General features: G+C 47.6%; 2 protein-coding genes across 2 annotated transcripts; both read left to right on the top strand.

Moving 5' to 3' along the window:
- Positions 1 to 45: 45 nt before the first annotated feature.
- Positions 46 to 5296, top strand: COXFA4 (cytochrome c oxidase associated subunit FA4; the record flags this gene model as incomplete). Its single annotated transcript, XM_026722582.2, has 4 exons — positions 46 to 171; positions 2691 to 2779; positions 3690 to 3750; positions 5061 to 5296. Coding segments are annotated over 4 exons (333 nt in total), but the record flags the coding sequence as incomplete, so codon positions are not given.
- Positions 5297 to 9059: 3763 nt separating this feature from the next.
- On the top strand, positions 9060 to 16285 carry TMEM129 (transmembrane protein 129, E3 ubiquitin ligase). Its single transcript, XM_026722571.2, is given in 5 exon segments — positions 9060 to 9318; positions 9320 to 9359; positions 10589 to 11066; positions 12106 to 12265; positions 14374 to 16285. Coding segments are annotated over 5 exon segments (1095 nt in total). The 5' UTR covers positions 9060 to 9150; the 3' UTR covers positions 14623 to 16285.
- The last annotated feature ends 6349 nt before the right edge of the window (positions 16286 to 22634 follow it).

Raw genomic sequence — 22634 nt, 5'->3', positions numbered from 1 at the left:
AGGTGGTTACTTGAGTGCCTGCGCGGGGTCCTGGCTTGACATTGATCTGGCCGCCATGTCGCAGCAGCAAGCGCAGTCCCGCGTCCCTCCGGCCGCCGCCGCCGCTTCCCTGCCGCCTCCAGCCCGGGCCTGATTGGCTTCCTCCGCCACCAAGTCAAGCATCGGCCCAGCGTGAGTGGCTCCCTGGGACTCCTGCCCCCATCGTCCTCGGTCGGGACGGACCGTCCGAAGGGGTCATTTGCATGCCGGGGACTCCCGTCCCCATCGTCCCCGGCCGAAGCAGCCGAGCCTCGGGGTCATTTGTTATGCAAGGACTCCAGCTCCAACCATGTACCGTAGAGGTTATTTTGCCTCCCTGGATTCCAACTCCCATCATCCCCGGCTGGTGTAGCCCAGCTTCGGGGTAATTTGTATGCCTGGACTACGACTCCCATAATCCCCGGGTGGAGTCCCTTACTGGAGCGATCTACCGTAGAGGTCACTGCCTGCTTGGACACTGGCTCCCATAATCCCCTGCCGCGGTAGCCCACCTTCGATGGTTTTATGTCCCTGGATTCCATCTCCCATCGTCCCTGGCTAGAGCAGCCAACTCTAAGGGTCATTTGCATGCCTGGACTCCAACTCCCATGATCCCCGGGTGGCGCTCATCCTCCCTAGTCCTACCCTTCCTAGGAGTCTTTTGTATGCCTGGACTCCAGTCCCCACCATTCCCAGCCAGAACATCTCCCCACCTGGGTCTTTTATGTGCCTGGACTCCAGCTCCCATCCTCCCCAGCTGGCCCTGCCCTCAGTGGGGCTTTTTATAGGCCTGGTTCCAGTTCCCATCATCCGCAGTCAATGCAGACTTTTCTATGGATCTTTTAGCTGCCTGGACTCCAGCTCCCATTCTCCATGGGCCTCGGGAGTTGTTTCATCTGCCAGGACTCCACCCCCCATCATCCCCAATTGGAGCGAGTTCTGTCTACCCTTTCAGGCCTACCATCTTCAAGCCTAGCTGGGACTCCACCTCCCATCGCTCCCATCCATGCCAGCCAGTCCCACTGATGGACTACAATGCCCATGAACCTCCAGCGTGGCATATCCCAGGGCTGCTTCCATATGGCTTTCGGCTGCATCCTCCCCAGCCTCCCTCCTCCAGCCTGGCTGGGGAAGATGGGGATGGTGGTCTTTGTGATTGACGCTGGCTGGGAAGGACCCTGGAGCATGGGTCTCCAACCTGGCCACTTTAAGCCTGGCGGACTTCAATTCCCAGAATTCCCCAGCCTTGCTTTGCTGGCTGGGGAATTCTGGGAGTTGAAGTCCGCCAGGCTTAAAGTGGCCAAGGTTGGAGACCCATGCCCTAGAGGTCATCTAGCCTAACCCAAGGGGGGACATTTTATGCTTGTGGATATACAACAAGAACACAAAATAGAAGAAAGACCCACAATTACAGACGTTGGCTGTGTGGGCCCAAAGGCTGTTGGGAAGTGTGTGGTTTTTTTGGCTCCGCCTCCCCCATAAGTTACATCTGTCGTTATACAGGGCGATTTAACAACCTTTCTTCAAATGGCCAAAGTAAACAGTTTCGAACCTGACATATGACCGCTTTTCACCCTGGCTGTTTTTCAGCAGCCACTCCAGGCCCCATCATCCCCGGCAGGCACTTGGGGAGGGATTTCACCTGCCTGGACTCTAACTCCCATCATCCCCCAGACGTTGCTTCCCTCATGGGTGGCAGTCTTTAATCCCATCATTCATCTCTTCTCCATCCAACTGGGAGTGGCCAACTATAGGCAGTCCTCAATTTACGACTGACCTTTCTGTCCCTAAGCGAGTCACTTCCTCCATTTTATGATCTTTCTTCCCCGCTGTCAATTGGGAATTGCTCCATCGCTAAGCGAGGTGCTTCTGCCCATTTGGCCTCCTTTTGCAACCTTTCTTGCCACTGTCGCTCAGCGAATCCCAGCGATTACTGTTTGCGATGCATTCATTAAGTGAATCCCCCATTGACTGAAGGTCATTGAAAGAGAGATTGCAGGAACACCGTGATCGTCATAAATACGAGTCTGGTCAAAGTGTTTGAAGTTTGATCATGTGATCTTGGGGAAGGCTGGGACGGTCGTAAGTGTGAAAGACGGTCGTAAGTTCATTTTGTCAGTGCTGTTGTCACTTGGAACGGTTGCTAAAGAACCGTTGTAAGTCGAGGACCACCTACCTTGAGCCTTAAGGGAATTTTTTAATTTTACTTTTCAGAATTAAGATTTCTACAATTAGCTCTTTCCAGTAAGGGACAGTTAGTCCTTGAGTTACCACCGCTCATTTAGTGACTGCTTTTCCCACTTAATGACTTCTGCACCATCCGCCACGTTCCGTGATCCAGATTCCCATGCTCGATAACCAACTTGTCTTTACAACTTGATCCCCTTTGGCAAACATCTTGATCAGCCAAATTGAATGGGGGAGACTGATTCACTTAATGACAAGTCCAGTGGGGATTCATTTAGTGATGCTGATGAGAGAACTCGCAAAACGAGGCCAAGCTCAAAATTTGGAGGCGCTGTTGTGGTCACCAGGCGTGGAACGGCCTGGGTTGCTTATGTTTCGGCCTCGCTCACTTTCCCAACGGCCAAACTTCCGATGGTCGTGAAACGGCCATAAATTTGAGGACTTTTCATTTTGAATCCGAATTTGGTACTTTTTTCCTCTTCTAGCTGATTCCACTTTTCTTAATTATGGGGACCGCGGTGGCTGGAGCCGGACTCTATCTGATGCGTCTGGCTTTGTTCTGTCCCGAAGTCAGGTAAGTCTCTGTCATGCCTGCATTAAACCTGGTTTATTATCCTACAAACCACCATTGTTGGGGTGGGTGGTGGAAGAAATTCTGGGTCTGGAGCGGAATTTATCGCTTTGTTTCCGCATTTTGCAAACAACCACTCGGCATAAAACTTGGTTGGAAGTTAGAGTGGCGTTCAAAAAAAGGCTTATATGACTGTGATTCACACTGTCTGGACTTCAACTCCCCAAATTCCCTGGTCGTCATGGGGAGTGGGGAGTCCTTGGTGCTCTCTGAGCTGGGCGGGTTTCCTTGCAGACATCTTGGGACCGAACTAGGGAACATCATCAGTGCTAGGAAGGTAGAAAAAGAAGGAGAAAGAAAGCAAGAAGAGGAGGAAGAATGAGGAGGACTGGTGCTTTCTAACTTTGGCAGTTTTCTTGCAGACATCTCATGACCCAACTAGGGAACATCATCAGGGCTAGAAAGGAGCGAGATTATATTGTTGTCAACAGAGAGCAAACCCCACACTCCTTCTAGCCCTGATGATGTTCCCTAGTTGGCTCATGAGACGTCTGCAAGAAAACCACCCAGCTCAGAGAGCACCAAGGACCCCACAAGTCCTCCCCCTCCTCCCCTAGTACTGATGATGTGACCTAGTTGGGTCATGAAACGCTAAGTGAATATAGCAGTCGTTAAGTGAGCCCGTTTCCCCCCCCCATGGGCGTTATGTGTCCCATACCAGAAACTAAGATCACAACCCAGTACATTTTGGGGGGGGAGAGGTGAAGCCATTAAAACTTCAAAAAAGAGTGTCAAGTCATTTTGCAAAGGCCCATCGTAACTCTAGAGCAGAGCAACTGGTTGTTAAGCGAGGACTGCCTTCAGAGAGTGTCGGGATTATGTTTAATTTCCTCCCCCTTTTTTTTCCTTCTAGATGGGATAAGAAGAATAACCCGGAGCCGTGGAACAATCTGGATCCTACTCACCGTTACAAGGTGGGGGCATTTTCAGTGGTGAATCAATGGCGAGGCTCGGGATATATATGACAGGCTTTGCCCCAGGGCATTCCGAGCAAGGGGTGGGGGGTGGGTGGGCTAGATGACCTCCAGGATCCCTTCCAACTCAATTATTTTATCCTCTTTTATTCTCCTTATTTACTCTTTTTCTGACCAACAATGGAACTATAGATGCAGCTACAACTTTGCTAATTCGATATTTCCGAAAGGGTCTCTGGTTTGAGCACGGGGTTGGACTAGATGACCTCCAGGGTCCTTTCCAACTCTGCTATTCCGTGAGTTCAAGGCGCTCCCTCCCTCAAAAAGTTATTTTATTTTGAGAGTTTATATAAGAAAGGACACGGATTAAAGGGCTGGATTTAAATTAGCTTTAGGATCCAGCCAGGCGAATGAAAATAAAAAACTTAAGAAGATAAAAGCTGCTTAAATTCTACGGTCAAGACTTTTACAACCTTCCACATAGGTGGGTACCTCGCTCAAGGACTAGATGCCCTCTAAGGTCCCTTCCCTGTTGTTCTATGATTCTCGAAGCATCTCTTGCTTGAGCAGGGGGTTGGAGTAGATGACCTCCAAGGTCCCTTCCATCTCTGTTATTCTATGATTCTCTTAGGATCTCCTGCTTGAGCAAGGGGTTGGAGTAGATGACCTCCAGGGTCCCTTCCTACTTGGTTATTTTATTCTCTTCTGTACTCTTTATTTATTTTTTTCTATGACCAAGAACGGAACTATAGACGCAGCTCAACATTTTTTGGAAATCCTCCCTTCTTAAAGCATGCAGGCCAGGGAATTCTGGGAGTTGAAGTCCACCCTTCATGCTGGCTGTCTCCTGGTGATTGGTCCAAAGTCACCCAGCTGGCTTTTCATGCTTAAGGCGGGACTAGAACTCCCTGTCTCCTGGTGATTGGCCCAAAGTCACCCAGCTGGCTTTTCATGCTTAAGGCGGGACTAGAACTCCCCGTCTCCTGGTGGTTGGCCCAAAGTCACCCAGCCGGCTTTTCATGCTTAAGGCGGGACTAGAACTCTCCATCTCCTGGTGATTGGCCCAAAGTCACCCAGCCAGCTTTTCATGCCTAAGGCGGGACTAGAACTCTCCATCTCCTGGTGATTGGCCCAAAGTCACCCAGCCAGCTTTTCATGCCTAAGGCGGGACTAGAACTCCCCGTCTCCTGGTGATTGGCCCAAAGTCTCCCAGCTGGCTTTTCATGTTTTTTCCCACATTTCTTTCACATTTTCTTTTTTGGGGTAAAAATGGAATGTTTCTCTTCATAATTCTTATTCCCCCCCTCCAGTTTATTTCTGTCAACATGGATTACAGCAAGTTGCAGAAAGACCGCCCCGACTTCTAAAAGCGAGGGTGATTTTCCGTCCTTGCAGAAGCCGTCTTCCGGAAGCTGACCGCACAACCCCGTACCCAGCATCACAATGCAGGAAATAAAATAAATGTTTGTGTGTGCATCGCCCTGAAAAATAATGTGTTGGAGACGTGCATGCTTAAAATTAATAAATCAACCTCTTGAAAACTTAATTGCTTTGCTCCATCCTGGATTTACTAACTCTTAAAACCGCTGAAAAAAAGGGTATTAGAAAGATTAGAGACTAGCTGGATACCCACGCTTCGCTATGAAACCATGTGGTCGGGCTTAGGTTTTGGGGCGGAAAATAAGGGGGGTGGGAATTCTGCCTCTGCCTATTAGCATCCATCAGCATTCATCTGGCTAGTATCCTGTCAGCGTGTGAGAGAGTGGAGGGCTGTTTGGAAACTGAAACCATATTTGCTGTGTGAGCAAAGAGACAGCAAGGAGTCTGGGCGTGGCTTAGCTCAACTGTTCTGGACTAAAGCTGCTTGGGGCTGCTGTGAAACTGAAACTCCTCTGCTTGTGTTTTGCATTTGGAAGAGATTTCTTTTCAGGTGGGGACGGGGAGTAGAACTCCTTAGCATCAGAGCGTGTTAATAATAATAATAATAATACAGGAAATACTCCAAATGCTCTGATGGTCCTTTTGAAAAATCCTTGCTTAGCCCCCAGAAGCCAAGAAGAACATAGGTGCCAAATGTCAAGTTTGTAGGCTTTACGGTTCTGGAGATTTTGTGATGATGCACGTGGGGTATTGTTGGAAATGACTACAAATAAGAAAAACTTGGATCGGTGAAAACACAAAGAATTTATTTGCAAGCTTAAATCAAAGCAAACAAAATGAAGAACAAAAGCTGTTTGCAAAGAGCGGTTAGAGATCTTAGCTTAACTCAACATGACGTTCGAGCCAAGACCCACGCTGCAAGATTTCAAAACATTACATTTTATAGTTTTTTTCCCGACGCCTCCACGCCCCTCCTACATCGACCCAGGGACTGAACACAGATAATCTGAAACGCCTTATGGAGACCACGTCTCCTTTGATGCCTCCCAATGACCTTCCATTTTTTGTCAACATGGCTTGTTCTTATCTTACTTGGCATTAAGGAATGTCCCTTCAGCAGGGCCTCTTTCTAACAAAGAAATATCTATTTCCTAACACCACACAGTAACACACATTCAGCACATCTTCTCTCCAGCCATCTTAGTACAACTTAATGATTATATGCATCTCTAACATATTCACCTATGCAAAGTAAAAGTCTGGTTATAAATTTAAAATCACAATGTGCCAAGATTAAATTTAAGCAGATGCTTTGAAAAACAAAATCTAACTTCAATTGTTCCAAGGAAGTCAGAGTAATGTTTTATCTTTTATTATCTCTTCTCCTATTGTCCTCCTAATTGATCACTTTGGTCTTTTGTTATGTCAAACGTGTATGAATTGCCTTGACAGTTTGAGATAGGTACCAATTCCTGGAGGAAATAGGATGGCATTACCTGATACAGGAGGATGTAATTGATTGCAGGTACATATTTAACAATGAGTAAATGCATTAGAAAATATATTTACAGCAGGATTGCATCAAAGGTCTATAGAGCAACTGTCTTCTTAATGCTATAATACTGTACTATTCTCTTCACCTACATTTTATTTTTGAATTGTCTTATTTCTTACAGTATTTCACTTTTATATATGTATACACTACTCAAAAAAAATAAAGGGAACACTTAACACAATGTAACTCCAAGTCAATCACACTTCTGTGAAATCAAACTGTCCACTTAGGTAGCAACACTGATTGACAATCAATTTCACATGCTGTTGTGCAAATGGAATAGACAACAGGTGGAAAGCAGAGGCAGGTAGCAAGACATCCCCAATAAAGGAGGTTCTGCAGGTGGTGACCACAGACAACTTCAGTCCCTATGCTTTCTGGCTGATGGTTTGGTCACTTTTGAATGCTGGCGATGCTTTTACTCTAGTGAGATGGAGTCTACAACCCACACAAATGGCTCAGGTAGTGCAGCTCATCCAGGATGGCACATCGATGCGAGCTGTGGCAAGAAGGTTTACTGTGTCATTGCCCAGAGGATCCTGGGTTGCCCTCTCCCCTCTTTGGAAGAGCTTTAGACTTCCTGCTGCCTTAAGAAAGTTGAAAACATTCTCAAAGATCCATCTCATCCTGGGCGCCCCCCCACTTTTTTGAACTATTACCATCTGGCAGATGATACAAAATAGTAAAAACAAGGACAAATAGGCTGAAAAACAGCGTCTATCCCAGGGCAGGAGCTCTTTTGAATTCTGCTGTATAGTGCAGTGTTGGTGTGGTGTCGGGGGTTTCCGGTTCAATGTGTGGAGGGTGAAGGATGTGTGTTTGGGTTTATTTTCACGGTCATGGTGTGCCCTGAAGATGGTGTTTGATTTCGTTATACGAGGTGCAAGGACAATAAATGTAAACTAAACTAATAAGCAAGAAAAATAATAGTAGCAGATAGAAATATACCTCCTATTGGTATAGCCCTCAATTTGTGACCCCCATTGAATCTTCCAAATTTCTGCCACTAAGCCGGACGGTTGTTAAAAGTGAGCTTTGCCTTCATTTTACAACCTTTTCTTGCCACTGTTGTTAAGTGAATTGCTGCCTGTTATTCTGTTTGGAACGTGGCCGGTAAGCAAATCTGGGCTTCCGGCTTCTCGGAAGATCACAAAAGGGGATCCCATGAGCCTCCCAACCCCCGCCCCCAGTGACGCCGCAACTGTCATAAATACAAGTCAGTTGCTAAGCTCCGAATTTGGATGTTACGCTGGTTATATCTCACTTTGTTCTGCCCGTTGGCGCTTTGAACGGTCCCAAAATCAAATGCTTATAAGCTGAGGACTCATCTGAGTTGAAAATCAGGATTGAAACTTGGCCCAAAGCGGAACTAATTCTGGAAAGAAGATTTTTAATACTTTGGGATGAGAGACCACGAGGAGAGCCAAGGTTTATAAAGATATAGTGGACGGAGGGGAAGAAAAAAACTCCAGCTGCAGCAGGGTTGCTTCCCTATATGCGAGCCCAGGAGATTCCTGCAAGAAATTTCTTTTCATGATATCCTCAACTTACGGCCAACAATTGAAATCCACATTTCTGTCACTGAGTGAGACATTCCAAGCAAATTTGATGACTTTGCTGGACAAGTGTTAAAAGAGATTACTGCCTTTGTTAAGAGTTAGGAACATGGTCGTTAAGCGAATCTCCCGCGGACTTAGCTGGTGAGGTCACAAAAGGAGAACATGTGACACACACACACAGGTCGCTGCAACCGTCGTAAAGATGAGTCTGCTGCCAATGTTGATCATATGGAGGGGGGGTGCTAGCGTGACAAGTCATGCACAAAAGCGGGTCCTTGTTTTGAGGAACTTGGAACGGTTGCTAAATGAACAGTCGTTAAGTCGAGGCCCGGCTATATTCTGAAAAGTATATGCCACAAATAACTTCCGTGGGGTAAATTTGCAAGAAAGCTGGAAGCTGTCATTCTACGCTTCTGTCAAGGTGTCCTGCTTGAGCAGGGGGTTGGACTAGATGACCCCGAGGTATCCTTCCAACCCTGTCAGTCTGTGATTCTGATTCTGTTAGGAGGAGCTGGGGAAGCGGAAGAGGCAGAAGGACTTCAACTCCCAGAGTTCCCGCGCGAAAAAAAAATATGGCCGCAGGAAAGAGCTGCCGGAGGTGGGGGAGGCAGGGATTCCCCAGAGTTCTTTATCATCCAGCCTGGGGACTCCGTGGATGAGGCGGGACTTCAACTCCCGGAGATCCTGGCGCGGGGCCTAAGTGGGCGGGGCTTCAACTCCCAGAGTCCCCCTTCCAGCGACGCTTAAGTGGGCGGGGCTTCCGCCGGCCTAGGGACTCGGTGGGGGGTCGGGACTTCAACTCCCAGAGCTCTTCGCGCGCAAGGAGGACTCGGCGGCTGAGAGCGGCGGCCGGAGGAGGAGGAGGAGGAGGACGGGACGGGACGGGCGGCGCTTTTGAGGGGCTCCATGGAGACCACCACGGGGACCACCTTCACGCTGGCCTACCTGGTGCTGGCCGTCTGCTTCGTCTTCCCGCCCAGCGAGTTCCACCTGGCCGGCCTGACGGTGCAGAACCTGCTGGGCAGCTGGCTGGGCAGCGAGGACGTGGCCTTCGTCGAATACCACCTGCGGCGGGGGCACCGTGACCCTCGTGGCCCACGCCGCCCTGCCCCTGGGTGAGAGGCTGCCCGGGAAGAGGGTGGGGGCTGGCTCTGAGTCCGGAGGAGGGGAGGAGAAAGGGGAGACCCAAGGGAGGGGGAAGGGAAGATTCCCCCCGCCGAGAAAGGGGGTGCAGGATCAGGGAAAGGAAGACCCCCTAGAAGGGGTGCAGGAAAGGGAGTGTGAAAGAAGGGGAGCCCCAAGGTGGGGAGGGTAGAAGGGGAAGACTCAGGATCTGGGTCTGGATCCCGCCATTCAGCTGGGGGGAGGAGGAAGAGGAGGAGGTACCCTAAGGGGGAGTAAGGAGTAGAGAAGGGAGGGAGCCCCAAGAAGGAGAGGAGGTGAATGGGAAGGGAGGAGAAGGAAAAAGGAGAGGGGGAGGAGGAAACCGTTCCCCTCCCCACTTAGGGTCTGGCTCTGGATCCCCCACCCCATTCAGCTGTGGGGTGAAGAAAAAGAGGGGAGCCCCAAGGGGACAGAGGGAGAGAAGAGCCCCCAAGAGAAGGAGGAGAAAGGGAACCCCAAGAAGGGTGTGTGTGTGAAAGGGGAGGAGCCCCAAGGAGGAGAAAGGGAGGAAGGAAGGGGAGGAAGAAACGAAGGAAGGAGAGGAGGAGAAAGGGGGAGGAGGGAGGGAGGAAAAAGGAAGGAAAGGGAGGAGGGAGGAAGAAAGGAGAGGAGGAAAAAGGAATGAAGGGGAGAAAAGAGAATGGGGGAGAGGAAGGAGAAGAGAGGGGGAACAAGGGGAGGAAGAAAGGGAGGGGAAGGAGGGAGGGAGGGAGAGGAAGGAACAAAGGAAGGAGAAGAGGGGAAGAGGAAGGAGAGGAGGAGAAAGGGAGGAGAGGAGCAGAAAGCAAGGGGAAGAGGAAGGGCAGGAGGAGAAAGGAAGGGGGAAGGAGTTAGGAAGGAAGGAGAGGAAGAGAAAGGGAGAAGGGGAGGGGGAAATCTGAAGGAATGGAGAACGAGGAGGAAGGAAGGAAAGAGAGAGGAAAGAAGGAGAAAGGCAGGATAGTAAAACAAAACCGGAAGGAAGGAAAGAGAAAAAGGAAGGGAAAGAGGGAAGAAGGCAGGAGTGAGAAGAAAGGAAGAAATGAAGGAGAAAGGCAGAACAGCAAAAATAACGCGAAGGTGAAGGAGAAAAGACAAGAAGGAAGGAAAGGAAAAAGACAGGGAGGGAAAGCTGGAGGAAAGAAAAGGAACGAAAGAAGGAAGAAATAGGAAGAAAGAAGAAACTCTCACTCTTCCCCAGGCTACTACCTGGGCATGTGTTTTGCAGCGCCCGAAAAACAGCTCCTCACCATCTCCCAGGCGCCCGAGCCTTGGAAAATCTTCTTCGCTGGTGCTCTCCTCCTCCTGGTCCTCGCGGTCACCTTCGCCTACTACTGGTCGCGGGATGGTTGGTCCCGCCACCCGCTGGTCAGGACCCTCTCTGCCTTTGCTGTGCCGCCCCATGCCAATTGGCAGGCCGTGGCCTCGTCCATCAATGCCGAGTTCCGCCGGATTGACAAGTTTGCCACGGGGCCGCCGGGCGCCCGCCTGGTCGTGACCGACAGCTGGATCCTCAGAGTCACCACCTACGCCTTCCACGTGGGGCTACAGCGGGACCTCCAGCTGACCGTCATAGACTCTAGGCAGCAGGACCTCTTGCTGGACGTCAACATGCCGTCGCAGTTCCTCACCATCCGCGTGACCAGCACCGATCCCCGCGTGAAGGACTTTGACATCCGGTAACGCTTGTCCCCAGCATCCTGTTTCCGGGTGGGGCGGGGAAGTGCATTTGAACCTGGGGCCTTTGCGGTTTAGCAGTCTGGAAGGCGGTTCTGTTGAATCCCCGATTTTATGGCCTCAAAATTTCTGCTTTGTGGTGCGTTGAGTTGCGTCCTGTTTGCCAGCCGTTCTTACCAGTTCATAACTGGTTCTTAAGAGTTATGAACCGGTTTTTAAATCAATCCTGGCAGCTGTTTCATCACATGGTCGCGAAGGAAATATGGCTTCCCCACCTCCACCCCAGTTTGCTTGGCGAGAAGGTCGCAAAAGTGAATTGGTCGTTCAGTGAATCCCTGCAGATTTTAATCACAGATTCGGTCACGTGATCAAAATTCAGAGCTTTGGTCACTGATTTCATATTTACAACGGTTGCAGCCTCCCTCCTTGGGTCACGCGATCTCTTTTTGCAACCTTCTGACCAGCAAAGTCAAAGCTAGCTTCACTTAACAACCGTTTGACTTGACTGCAGAGATTCACTTAACTCCTGTGGCGAGAGAGGCCTTCCAGAAGGGCAGAGCTCGCTTCACAAATGTCTTGCTTAGCGATGGAAATTTGGGGGCTTTGTTGTGGTCGTAAGTCGAGGATGAGCTGTATTTTATTTGGCGGTAGTCTTCAACGTACGACCGCAATTGTCATGCCAGGTGAGAAATGTGTTCAGTGACTTTTGTCCCATTTTGTGGCATTTCTCCCCACTTTGGTTGAGTGAATCATGTCCTTAAATGAATCATACGGTTGTTAAGTGAATCGGCCTTCCTCATCGCAAAAGGGGATCATAGAAAACCCAGGACGTTCCAACCGTCAAATGTAAATCCCGTAACTGGGTGGAAAAAGGCTCTTTTTTTCCTCCCAGGGCTGTTGTAACTTGGCACAGTCAGTAAATCAACCGTCATAAGTTGAGAACTGTTTGGGTTCTAAAGAAATAGGCTGGTTTATCGTCTGTTTTGGAATCCAACGTTGTTCGTTCCCAAAATCTGCACCTGACCTTTGTTTTCCCAACAGGCTCAACTCGTCGGAATATGAGGAAATGCAGGACAAGCTCTGCGCCCCCATCCAGAACGGGGCCAATGTGGTCATCCAGCAGAGCCTGAGTGACCTCTTCCTGGAGACCTTCACCTCCCTGGTGGAGAGAAACCCGCCTTACCGGGTTCCTAGCAACCAGGTGAGTTTCTGTCCGGCATCCAACAACGGGATGGCTGGTTGGTCATTCCTGGCTTACGATCGATTTGGGCATAAAAGAAAGCCACCCTCGTTGCCAGATGGGAAGGGGGAATTGGCTCTCTGCTTATGCACAGTCCTCTCTGCCACGGAGGACGTTGCCTAGTTGGGTCATGAGATGTCTATAACAAAACCCCCAAGCTGGGAGAGCACCAAGGACCCCACAGTTCTCCTCCCTCTCTCGCTTCCTTCCCTGATGATGTTCGCTTGTTGGGTTATGAGATGTTTGCAAAGAAACCAAGTTTAGGGAGCACCAAGGACCCCACAGTTCTCCCCCTTCTTCCTTCCTTCCCTCCCTCCCTCTCCTTTCCTTCTCCTTCCTTTCTTCCTTCCTCTCTTCCTCCTTTTTCTTTCCTCCCTTCCTCCCCTGATGCTGTTCCTTAGTTGGGTCATGAGATGTCTGCAAGGAAACCACCCAACTCAAGGACCCCACAGTCCTGCTTTCTTCCCTACTTTTCTTCCTTCCCTCCCTCCTTTTCCTTCCTCCTTTCTCAAACTGATGATGTTCCCTAGTTGGGTCATGAAACGTCTGTAAGAAAACCCCAAATTCGGAGAGCGTCAAGGATCCCACAGTCCTCCTGCTCTTCCTCTCCACAAACCCCACTCCTTCCAGCCTTGATGACGTTTCCTAGTTGGGTCATGAAAGGTCCACAAGAAAACCATCTCCTCTTCCTTCCAGCCCGGTGGCACTACCTAGTTGGGTCATGAGACGTCTGCAAGGAAACCACCCAACTCAAGGACCCCACAGTCCTGCTTTCTTCCCTACTTTTTCTTCCTTCCCTCCCTCCTTTTCCTTCCTCCTTTCTCAAACTGATGATGTTCCCTAGTTGGGTCATGAAACGTCTGTAAGAAACCCCAGTTCGGAGGCGTCAAGGATCCCACAGTCCTCCTGCTCTTCCTCTCCACAAACCCACTCCCTTCCAGCCTTGATGGCGTTTCCTAGTTGGGTCATGAAAGGTCCACAAGAAGCCATCTCCTCTTCCCCTTCCAGCCCGGTGGCACTACCTAGTTGGGTCATGAGACGCCTGCAAGGAAACCACCCAACTCAAGGACCCCACAGTCCTGCTTTCTTCCCTACTTTTTCTTCCTTCCCTCCCTCCTTTTCCTTCCTCCTTTCTCAAACTGATGATGTTCCCTAGTTGGGTCATGAAACGTCTGTAGAAAACGTCTGTAAGAAAACCCCAAATTCGGAGAGCGTCAAGGATCCCACAGTCCTCCTGCTCTTCCTCTCCACAAACCCCACTCCCTTCCAGCCTTGATGACGTTTCCTAGTTGGGTCATGAAAGGTCCACAAGAAAACCATCTCCTCTTCCCCTTCCAGCCCCGGTGGCACTACCTAGTTGGGTCATGAGACGTCTGCAAGGAAACCACCCAACTCAAGGACCCCACAGTCCTGCTTTCTTCCCTACTTTTTCTTCCTTCCCTCCCTCCTTTTCCTTCCTCCTTTCTCAAACTGATGATGTTCCCTAGTTGGGTCATGAAACGTCTGTAAGAAAACCCCAAATTCGGAGAGCGTCAAGGATCCCACAGTCCTCCTGCTCTTCCTCTCCACAAACCCCACTCCCTTCCAGCCTTGATGACGTTTCCTAGTTGGGTCATGAAAGGTCCACAAGAAAACCATCTCCTCTTCCCCTTCCAGCCCGGTGGCACTACCTAGTTGGGTCATGAGACGCCTGCAAGGAAACCACCCAACTCAAGGGACCCTACAGTCCTGCTTTCTTCCCTACTTTTTCTTCCTTCCCCTCCTCCTTTTCCTTCCTCCTTTCTCAAACTGATGATGTTCCCTAGTTGGGTCATGAAACGTCTGTAAGAAAACCCCAAATTCGAGAGCGTCAAGGATCCTACAGTCCTCCTGCTCTTCCTCTCCACAAAAACCCCACTCCCTTCCAGCCTTGGTGATGACGTTTCCTAGTTGGGTCATGAAAGGTCCACAAGAAAACCATCTCCTCTTCCCCTTCCAGCCCCGGTGGCTACCTAGTTGGGTCATGAGACGTCTGCAAGAAAACCACCCAGCTTTGACCATCTCTAATGATCTTACTGCTTCCTCCACAGGAGCTGGACCTCTGCATTGGCTGCATGCAGTCCCGCGCCAACGTCAAGTTGCTGAAGAATTGCCAGGAGCTGCATGAGGGCGAATGCCAGCTGTGTTTCTGCTACCCCATGTGGTGCCTGCTGTGTATGGGCAAATGGTTCGCCAGCCAGCAGGACCAGCAACACCCAGAGACTTGGCTCTCCAGCCATGTGCCTTGCCCCACCTGCCGAGCCAAATTCTGCATTTTGGACGTATGCTCAGTGCAGTGACAGGCCGCCACCACGGCGGGGCGGAGAAGATGCAATCTTCCCGGCAGGATCCAAAATTTCCACAATTCCCCCCACCCTTTCGATGCCTTGGGAAATGCCGTTGTGTTTCTACCCTTTTTCTACCCTGCCAGTGGACGTATTTCACAAGCTCGGCTCCCGTCTTAAAAAGGGGCCGTGCTTGAGAAGCGCAACTTTCGACTGCTGGTTGCAACAAGTATTCCTCAAAAACGAGAATGGGTTCTTTGTTTTTTCTTCGCCGCCTAAATTGCGGCCGGATTCATTGAATTGTTCCACACTCCACCTTAGTCTGCAATTCCCATTTTCCCCCCAAAATTTTTCTATCCCGGAAACAGGAACGACGCTGGCAGATTTTGCAACAGACTTTCTCGTAAACACATTATGTGCTGGTTGGGTCTTATTTTCAGGAAAATACGGTTCCAAATGTGTTCCTCTGGTTGACCATCTTAACGGGTTAATTTTGGGGGTGGGACTTATATTAGAAGCATCCTGAAATAGGCTAGGGCTTATTTTCCAGTTGGGTCTTATTTTTCAGATATAATCTAAATTAGTGCAGTGTTCCCAAAGGATTTTTCTCGGGAAACAGATTAATGGCCTGGGAACTTGTGCGATTAAAAATCTCATCCCCGCCACCCCTGGAGCTTACAATAACAGTCGGGAGAAAACGATCCGGCATTTGAAGTATTGCTGTACCAAAAATTAACAATTTGGGATGACACCCCATTGTGTTTTTGGAGGGGGGTGGGTTCGAGGCTGAATTTTGAGTGGAAAAAAAAACAACATACTTGAAATGGTCTTTTTCAGGCAGGTTCGTAACTCGGTTTCACCAAGTGTAGTATTTTGTCGGGATCCTTTGTGAAGGGCAAATGGAAGAGAAATGTCTTGATCAAAGTCAACAAAGGTTTGTCAGCGAAATGGATTCCAGCTTGAGTTGAAATGGAGCTTTTCATTTATCTTTTCCCCCTATTCGTCTCTTGGTCAAGATTGGCAGGTCTTGCATCTCATCAACTTGAAAATAGATGGGACTTCAATTCCCAGAATCCCCAAGCTGGCATGCTTTAAGCGGGGAGGACTTCAACTCCCAGAATCCCCTGGCTAGCAAGCTTTAATTCTGGGAGCTGAAACCCACTCCCTAAAAGGATGCCGGATGGGGGATTCTGGGAGTTGGAAGTCCTCCCCTCTTCAAGTGCCAAGTTTGAGAGCCAACATCCTATTTCAAGCAAAGAAAAATGAGAATTTTTAAGGCTTAGATGCCTGTATCCCGTCTCCTCCCTAAACATACCTATATGTAGCTTTAATTTATTTTCTTTAGACCTTTAAATCTCTGTTCAGTTCCTCCATCAAATTTCAATTCCCAGAATTCCCCTGGCTGTACAACCGCCGCTGAAAATTCTGGGTAAATCTAGAAATTGTAAATCACCTCCCAAAGTTCCTTTTAGTTTCTCAGAAAATGTAGGAGAAATTTTTAATTGAAAAAGTAAAACAGAAGTAACACGAACTTGTTAAAAAGGATTAAAAATTAAAATTTTAGTTGAGAAATATTTGGAAAGTATTATTCAGTATTATATTTACGAGCGAATTTACGGCCGGAATGAATCCTGTTTGTTCTGTGCCCAATAAAATTTTTGCACTTTGTGAGTTCAAACGATTCCTGTCATTTTATTCCTTCTGAATTTTAATTCTTGTTTATTACCATTGAGTTTTGCCTTGTTTTACAACCTTTGTCACGGTGTGAACTCATAAAGCGTTTTTGTAGTTGCCAACAGAAAGTGGGGGAGGAGTTCGAAAACAGTGAAGCGGTTTGGAATTGAAAACGCATTCCATTCATATCTTACAAAGACTAGTTTACTTTTATTGTCCTTGCACCTCATATAACGAAACCAAACACCATCTTCAGGGCACACCATGACCGTGAAAATAAACACAAACACACATCCTTCACTCTCCACACATTGAACTGAAAACCCCCGACAGCACACCAACACTGCACTATACAGCAGAATCCAACAGAGCTGCTGCCCTGGGATAGACGCTGTTTTTCAGCCTATCTGCCCTTGTTTTTATTCTCCTGTACTGCCTGCCAGACGGTAATAGTTCAAAAAAGGCTGGTGCCCAGGATGAGGTGGAACTTTGAGAATGTTTTGACCTTCCTTAAGGCAGCGGGAGCCATAAAGCTCTTCCAAAGAGGGGAGAGGGCAACCCAGGATCCTCTGGGCAATGACGTTCACCCTCTGGAGTGGCTGTCCGATCTGCCCCGGTGCAATTGGCAAATCAGACAGAGGTGCAGTAAGTTAAAATGCTCTCTCCCTGGTGCAGCGGTAGGAGGTCACCAGCAGTTTTCCATTCAGTGGTTGTTTCCTGAGAAGCCTCAGTTCATATAATCTCTGCTGGGCCCTTTTGACCAGGGCTGCAATGGGGGCACCCCCCCAGGTCAGGTCCTCTTTTAGGGTAACACCCAGAAACTTAAAACTGGCCACTTGCTCCACTCGGTCTCCCTTGATAAGCAAGGGCTGGATGTCTGATCTATTATATATGAATAGTTATAACTAAGATATGAGTTTCCATGCAAATCTCTTAATTGGGGAACATGATTGATGACTCCAGGCTATGGACGTGTTCCGTTGGAGAATATGAATTATGATGCACCCAGAGAGGTGGGGGAAAACCAGGGTCAAGGGTGACAGTGAATGACATGTCTCAGAATCGGCTATTCACAGGTCATGTCATACGGACACGTTAGCTCCTAATAAATCCTCTGGAAATCCTTCTGAAGTTTGGCTTGAAATAGGGCCGCTGCCGGAATCCTGACAGCTAGCCAATTCTGAGACACATCGTTCACTGTCACCCTTGACCCTAGTTTCCCCCAACCCTCTGGGTGCATCATAATTCATATTCAACGAAACACGTCTGTAGCCAAGAGTCATCAATTATGCTCTCCAATTAGACATTTGCACGGCAGAAACTCCAGTTGCTTAATTATCTTTGCAAGATATGAGTGGAATGCACTTTCGATTCCAAACTGCTGCACTGCTCTTTCAAACTCCGCCCCTTTCTGCGGGCAACTATAAAACGGAATCCTGACACACGGTTCTTAAGCGGATCCCTGTGTCCGTGAAGTTTGCCATTTGGCCGTTAAGTGACTTAAGTCTTCCGCATCAACTTTGCTCAATTGGAAGGTTGCAAAAGGGGATCACATGACCTCTGGGACACTACAACTGTCATAAATATGAGTCAGATGCCAAACGTCCAAATTTTGATGATGTCACCACGACCATGTTACCTTTTTTGGCGGTTGTAACTTTGAACAGTAACTACCAATAGATGAGCTGTTGGATGTCAAGGCCTGTTGAATATCAATAGCACTACAAATCGTTGCTTTACTTCGGCAAGATTCTAGGCCAGGAGTCACCAACCTTTTGGACCTCAGGGACCACCAATTTTAAATCCCAGGGATCACTAACTGTTCTGTGGGTGTGGCCTAATTTGTGGGTGTGGCTTGGTGGTCATGTGACTGGCTGGGCATGCCTTGTATGTAAATATTATATTTATATAAATATTGAATTTTTTTATAATAAAAAAAGCAACTTTTACCCAAAATCAGGCAAAGCAGGCAGGCAGATTTGAGTTGCTCACAGAATCATTCAGTGATCTATCAATCTGCCATCGGCTAGCTCAGCCTCTCAAATTTGCTTGCCATGAGTCTGCACTGGATAACAGAACCTTCAGTCCTAAGGGAGGTTCGGCTGTGCTTAAAAGCAGAGCCGAAGATCTAAAGACTAGCTAGAAAGCAAGAAATCCAACCATTTGCTGCTTCCTAGCTAATCTAAATCTCCCGGCACAGAACAGATGATGGTCTGAAGGAAAAATAGCAATTTAACAGGCGAGTTTGCTGGGTAAGGAGTGAGCGTGCAGGGAGGGTTCCCGCGGGCCATGTGGGTGGCGCAGACTTGTGTTCCCGCGCAGCCTGGTTTAATTGCTTTGGGGGGGTTGCTCAGGGGGTGAGATTTCTCTGCCGCCTACCAACATTTTCTTGCGGCCCACTGGTTGGCGACCTGCTGTTCTAGGCTACAAATTGTTGATTTACTTTGGCAAGACACAATAAAGGAAACAAGTGTGGGGACAAGTTGTAAACTATATTTTTTTCAAAGCCATTTGCATTTCGAATGGTTGTAAAATTGGGGGCAACTTGAAAATTCTGGCAACCAACTTCGCTGAAAGACATTCCTTGGGCAGAACTGACTCTCGGCCAAGGGGTCATGAGAACGGCACGCAGACACAATGCAAGTTAAAAAGGATTGCTTTTTTATTGCTGAGAAATCTCTTTAACAATCTTGGCTAGTTTACAAACTGCAGAAGAAAAAGTTTTGGACATCATCTCTGTCTAAAAAAGAAGAAAAGAAAAAAAATATGCGATACGCATCTGTTCTTATAATTGAACATTTACACCTACATAATAATCCACATTATCCCAATCGTTACCACAATGTGGTGTTAATAAGATTTCTACACCAACTATCACTTTAGTTCCTTTCATAAATATATATATATATCTTGATAGCTCAAGTTATTACATAGAGTTGCTACTTCTATTACTCTCTGTAACCTTAAAATCCAACTCTCCTTTATGTTTTTTTTTTGTTAAATACCATTTTGTTCGGGGAGAAGGGGGTTGCCTCACCAGTATAATTTTTAGAAATCTTTCTATCATCATCTTTTAACAATCCTGTAATCTCTTGCAGGGTGGATTCTGGGCAATTTAATGTAGTGGAGAGTTTCATGGCCGGCTGCCCTTCCTGTTGCCAACGCAGTGTTTTGTTCAGCAGATATATTCTCAGTGTGCCCAGTGTGCCTCTACCTAGGATCGAACTCACAGCTACCTAATTGTGAGGTGAGAGCTCCACCTCTAGGCCACCACAGCACCAGATTTATAAATCTTTCTATCCGGGTCCTTTATAGGAGTCCTTGACTAATGACCACAATCGAGCCTGTGATTAAGGCAGCTGTTTTAAAGTGAACTTTGCCCCATTTTGACAACCTGTTTTATCATGGTTATTTCAAAATCAGGGTGGTTAAGTGACTCGTGCTCCGATTAAGCAGATTGGGCTTCTCCCACCCCCAAATGATGGCTTGTCAGGGTCAGAAAATTGGGTCATAAACATGAGCCAGCTGCAAAAGTGGCCGAATTCTTATCTTGTGACTGTGAGAATTCTTGCAACGGTTTAAGTGTGAAAATGAAGATGTAAGCCAGTTGTTTCAGTGCCATCGCGTTGGTCACTAAATGAACGGTCGTAAATCGAGGACTACATATATATAGCTAGCATCAGCCGAGCCGTTCAGGTAGCGATTTTACGGGCACCATTTTCCAGAATATTTGCATGTGATCTTTTCCTGCAAGTTATTCCCCCTCCGCCCCCCAAATTAAAAAGTTTGCTTTTCTTTAGGCTGTGAGGTGGATGGTTTTTTGCAAAGTGCCAGTTACACACAGGATCAAATTGCATTTTTATTCTGGGCACTGCCTTCTGCTGAAGGGGGTGTGCTTGTGCGTTTCTGGGGGACACAAACATACACAATACACGCACTTTGTGCCCGCCTGGTGTTCTGAAACGTCAGCGGCCCTTTTTGCTGGCCAAAAGGAAGAGCCTGAGACGACCAATCGCATATCAGGACATTTCGCCTCATGACTGCAAACAGATGCTGCCTGCTTGCCTGCCGCTAAACAGTTGTGGCGTATGCGTCTTTTGCGCGTTTGTGGCCGGGCACTTGTGTGACATCGCACTTTTATCGATGAGCTCCGTTGAAAAACTTTTTACAGCCTTTTAAGCCAGCCATTTCCGTTCCTGACTCCCAAGATGGAACTCCGAAAGTCAAAAATCGAACATGATATGGGGAAGGCCAGGGAACAAGGCTAAATAGTCCTCGAGTTAATTACCACAATTGGCACCAGACTTTCACAGGATTGCACTGAAGATGTTGCCTAGTTTGGTCATGAAATGTCTGCTAGGACACCACTGATTAGAATTTTCCCATCGCTAAGCAAATTGGTGTCAGTCAGCTCTACCCAACGTAATTTACTGCCCACCTACAAGCCTATTTCCTGCCTCCTCACAGGATATGTCATAAATCGCATTCTCCAATGGGGCACTGATCTGGGACCTTACAACTATCCCAAATACCTGCCATCGCCAGGCGCCTGGATATCGATCCCGTGACCATGGGGAATACTGTAATAATTGTAAGCACGAGGACTGGTCTCAAACCACTTTTTTCCAATGCAGCCGTAACTTCAAATAGTCGGTAAAGAAATGGTTGGACGTCGAGGACTGCTAGAAGTGTTTGGAAAGCAGATTTTAGTTCTTTAATTTCAAAAGAGAAGACCGAGAAGTCAAGTTGATGTCCTTCCTGGAGGGTGGAGAGCTTTTATCATCAGCGATAAAAAAAATGATCATTTTTTTAGGAAAGATTCGGAAATTTGGCCTAAACGAACCGACAACGCAATGGATGAAAATTGTCCAACCAGTACCGTCAGGACTTCAACTCCCAGAATTCCCCATGCTGGCAAGGGGAATGCTGGGAATCGGAGTCCATACTTTTTCAAGTTGCTTGGTTTTAAGAAAAGCCACTGCGTACCAAATTGTGTGTCCCACAAACGGTCCTCAGAAGGACCAACAAGGTGACAACTGGTTTAGGCAGTGTTGAAGTAGCATAAAACCTGTTTTTATTCTGTTCTCCGGTCTCCCAAGGAATTCTAAACGAGAAGTCTTGGTAGTCTTCAACTTACAATAGTTCATTTAGTGACATCCAGCACTGCTTTGATACTCGTTAAGGTAACTATATCTAAACAACTTGGGATGGTTCCAAGCTCATTAAAGTATCTAAACACACCAGAATCAATAAGAAGCCCATGAAAACAGCTATATCTCAACAACCTGGTTGACTGGAAGCTCATTCAAGCAGCTATATGACAACAGCCCAGCACTGGCTCACAGCTCATTAAGTCAGCTACTTCTCAATGATTCCAAATTCATTAAAGCAGCTATATCTTAAACACCCAGCACTGGTTTGCAGCTTTTTAAAAACAGCTGCATCTCAACATCCAACACAACTTTAATACTCATTAAACCAACTACTTCTCAACCTAGCAACGGTTCCAAGTTCATTAAAGGAACTATATCTTAACTACCCGACACTGGTTTGCAGCTTTTTAAAAACAGCTACATCTCAACTTCCAACACAACTTTAATACTTATGAAATCTCAACATCTCAACATTTATAGGGCTGTAAAGCATTATAAAGTGGTATATAAGTGCTATTGCTATCTCAACACCTGCTCTGAAGCTCATAAAAGCAGCTACATCTCAACAATCCGGCACTAGTTTGAAGCTCATTCAAGCAGCTATATCGCAACCACCAGACACTGGTTCGGAGCTCATTCAAGCAGCTGCATCTCAATCTCCAGCATTGGTATGAAGCTGATTACAGTATAAAAAAACCCTAGCACTGGTTGGAAGCTCATGAAAATAACTACAGCTCAACATTCCACACTGATTCCCAGCTCATTAAAGTAGTTGCATCTCAATAATCTAGCACCAATCTGAAGCTCATTAAAATAGCAACATCTCAACAGACCAGCACTGTCTCAGAGCTCATTAAAGCAGCTATTTCTCAATCCTGGCCATTAAAGCAGCTATATCTTAACCACCCAGCACCGATTTGCAGCTTGTTAAACAGCTACATCTTAACACCCAACAAGGCTTTAATGCTAATTAAAGCAGCTATATCTCAATCAAACTGCCCTGGTTTCAAGCTCATGAAAGCAGCTATTCTCTTGGCGGGACTGTGTGCTCTCTCTATATTCCACAGCCCCTTTTCCAATTTGCTTCTAAAAACCTTGCACCCTCTTAATAGGTCTTCATACAATAAAGTGCAACGTCCTTGCAAGAATCTGGAGAGCTGAGTGGCAAGTTGTATACATTTGGAAAGTACGAAGCTGGAA

Source organism: Pseudonaja textilis, chromosome Z (assembly GCF_049901715.1).
Source record: "Pseudonaja textilis isolate UNSWEBS1 chromosome Z, rPseTex1.2, whole genome shotgun sequence".
NCBI lineage: Eukaryota > Metazoa > Chordata > Lepidosauria > Squamata > Elapidae > Pseudonaja > Pseudonaja textilis.
This window is presented reverse-complemented; position numbering and strand designations above follow the sequence as displayed.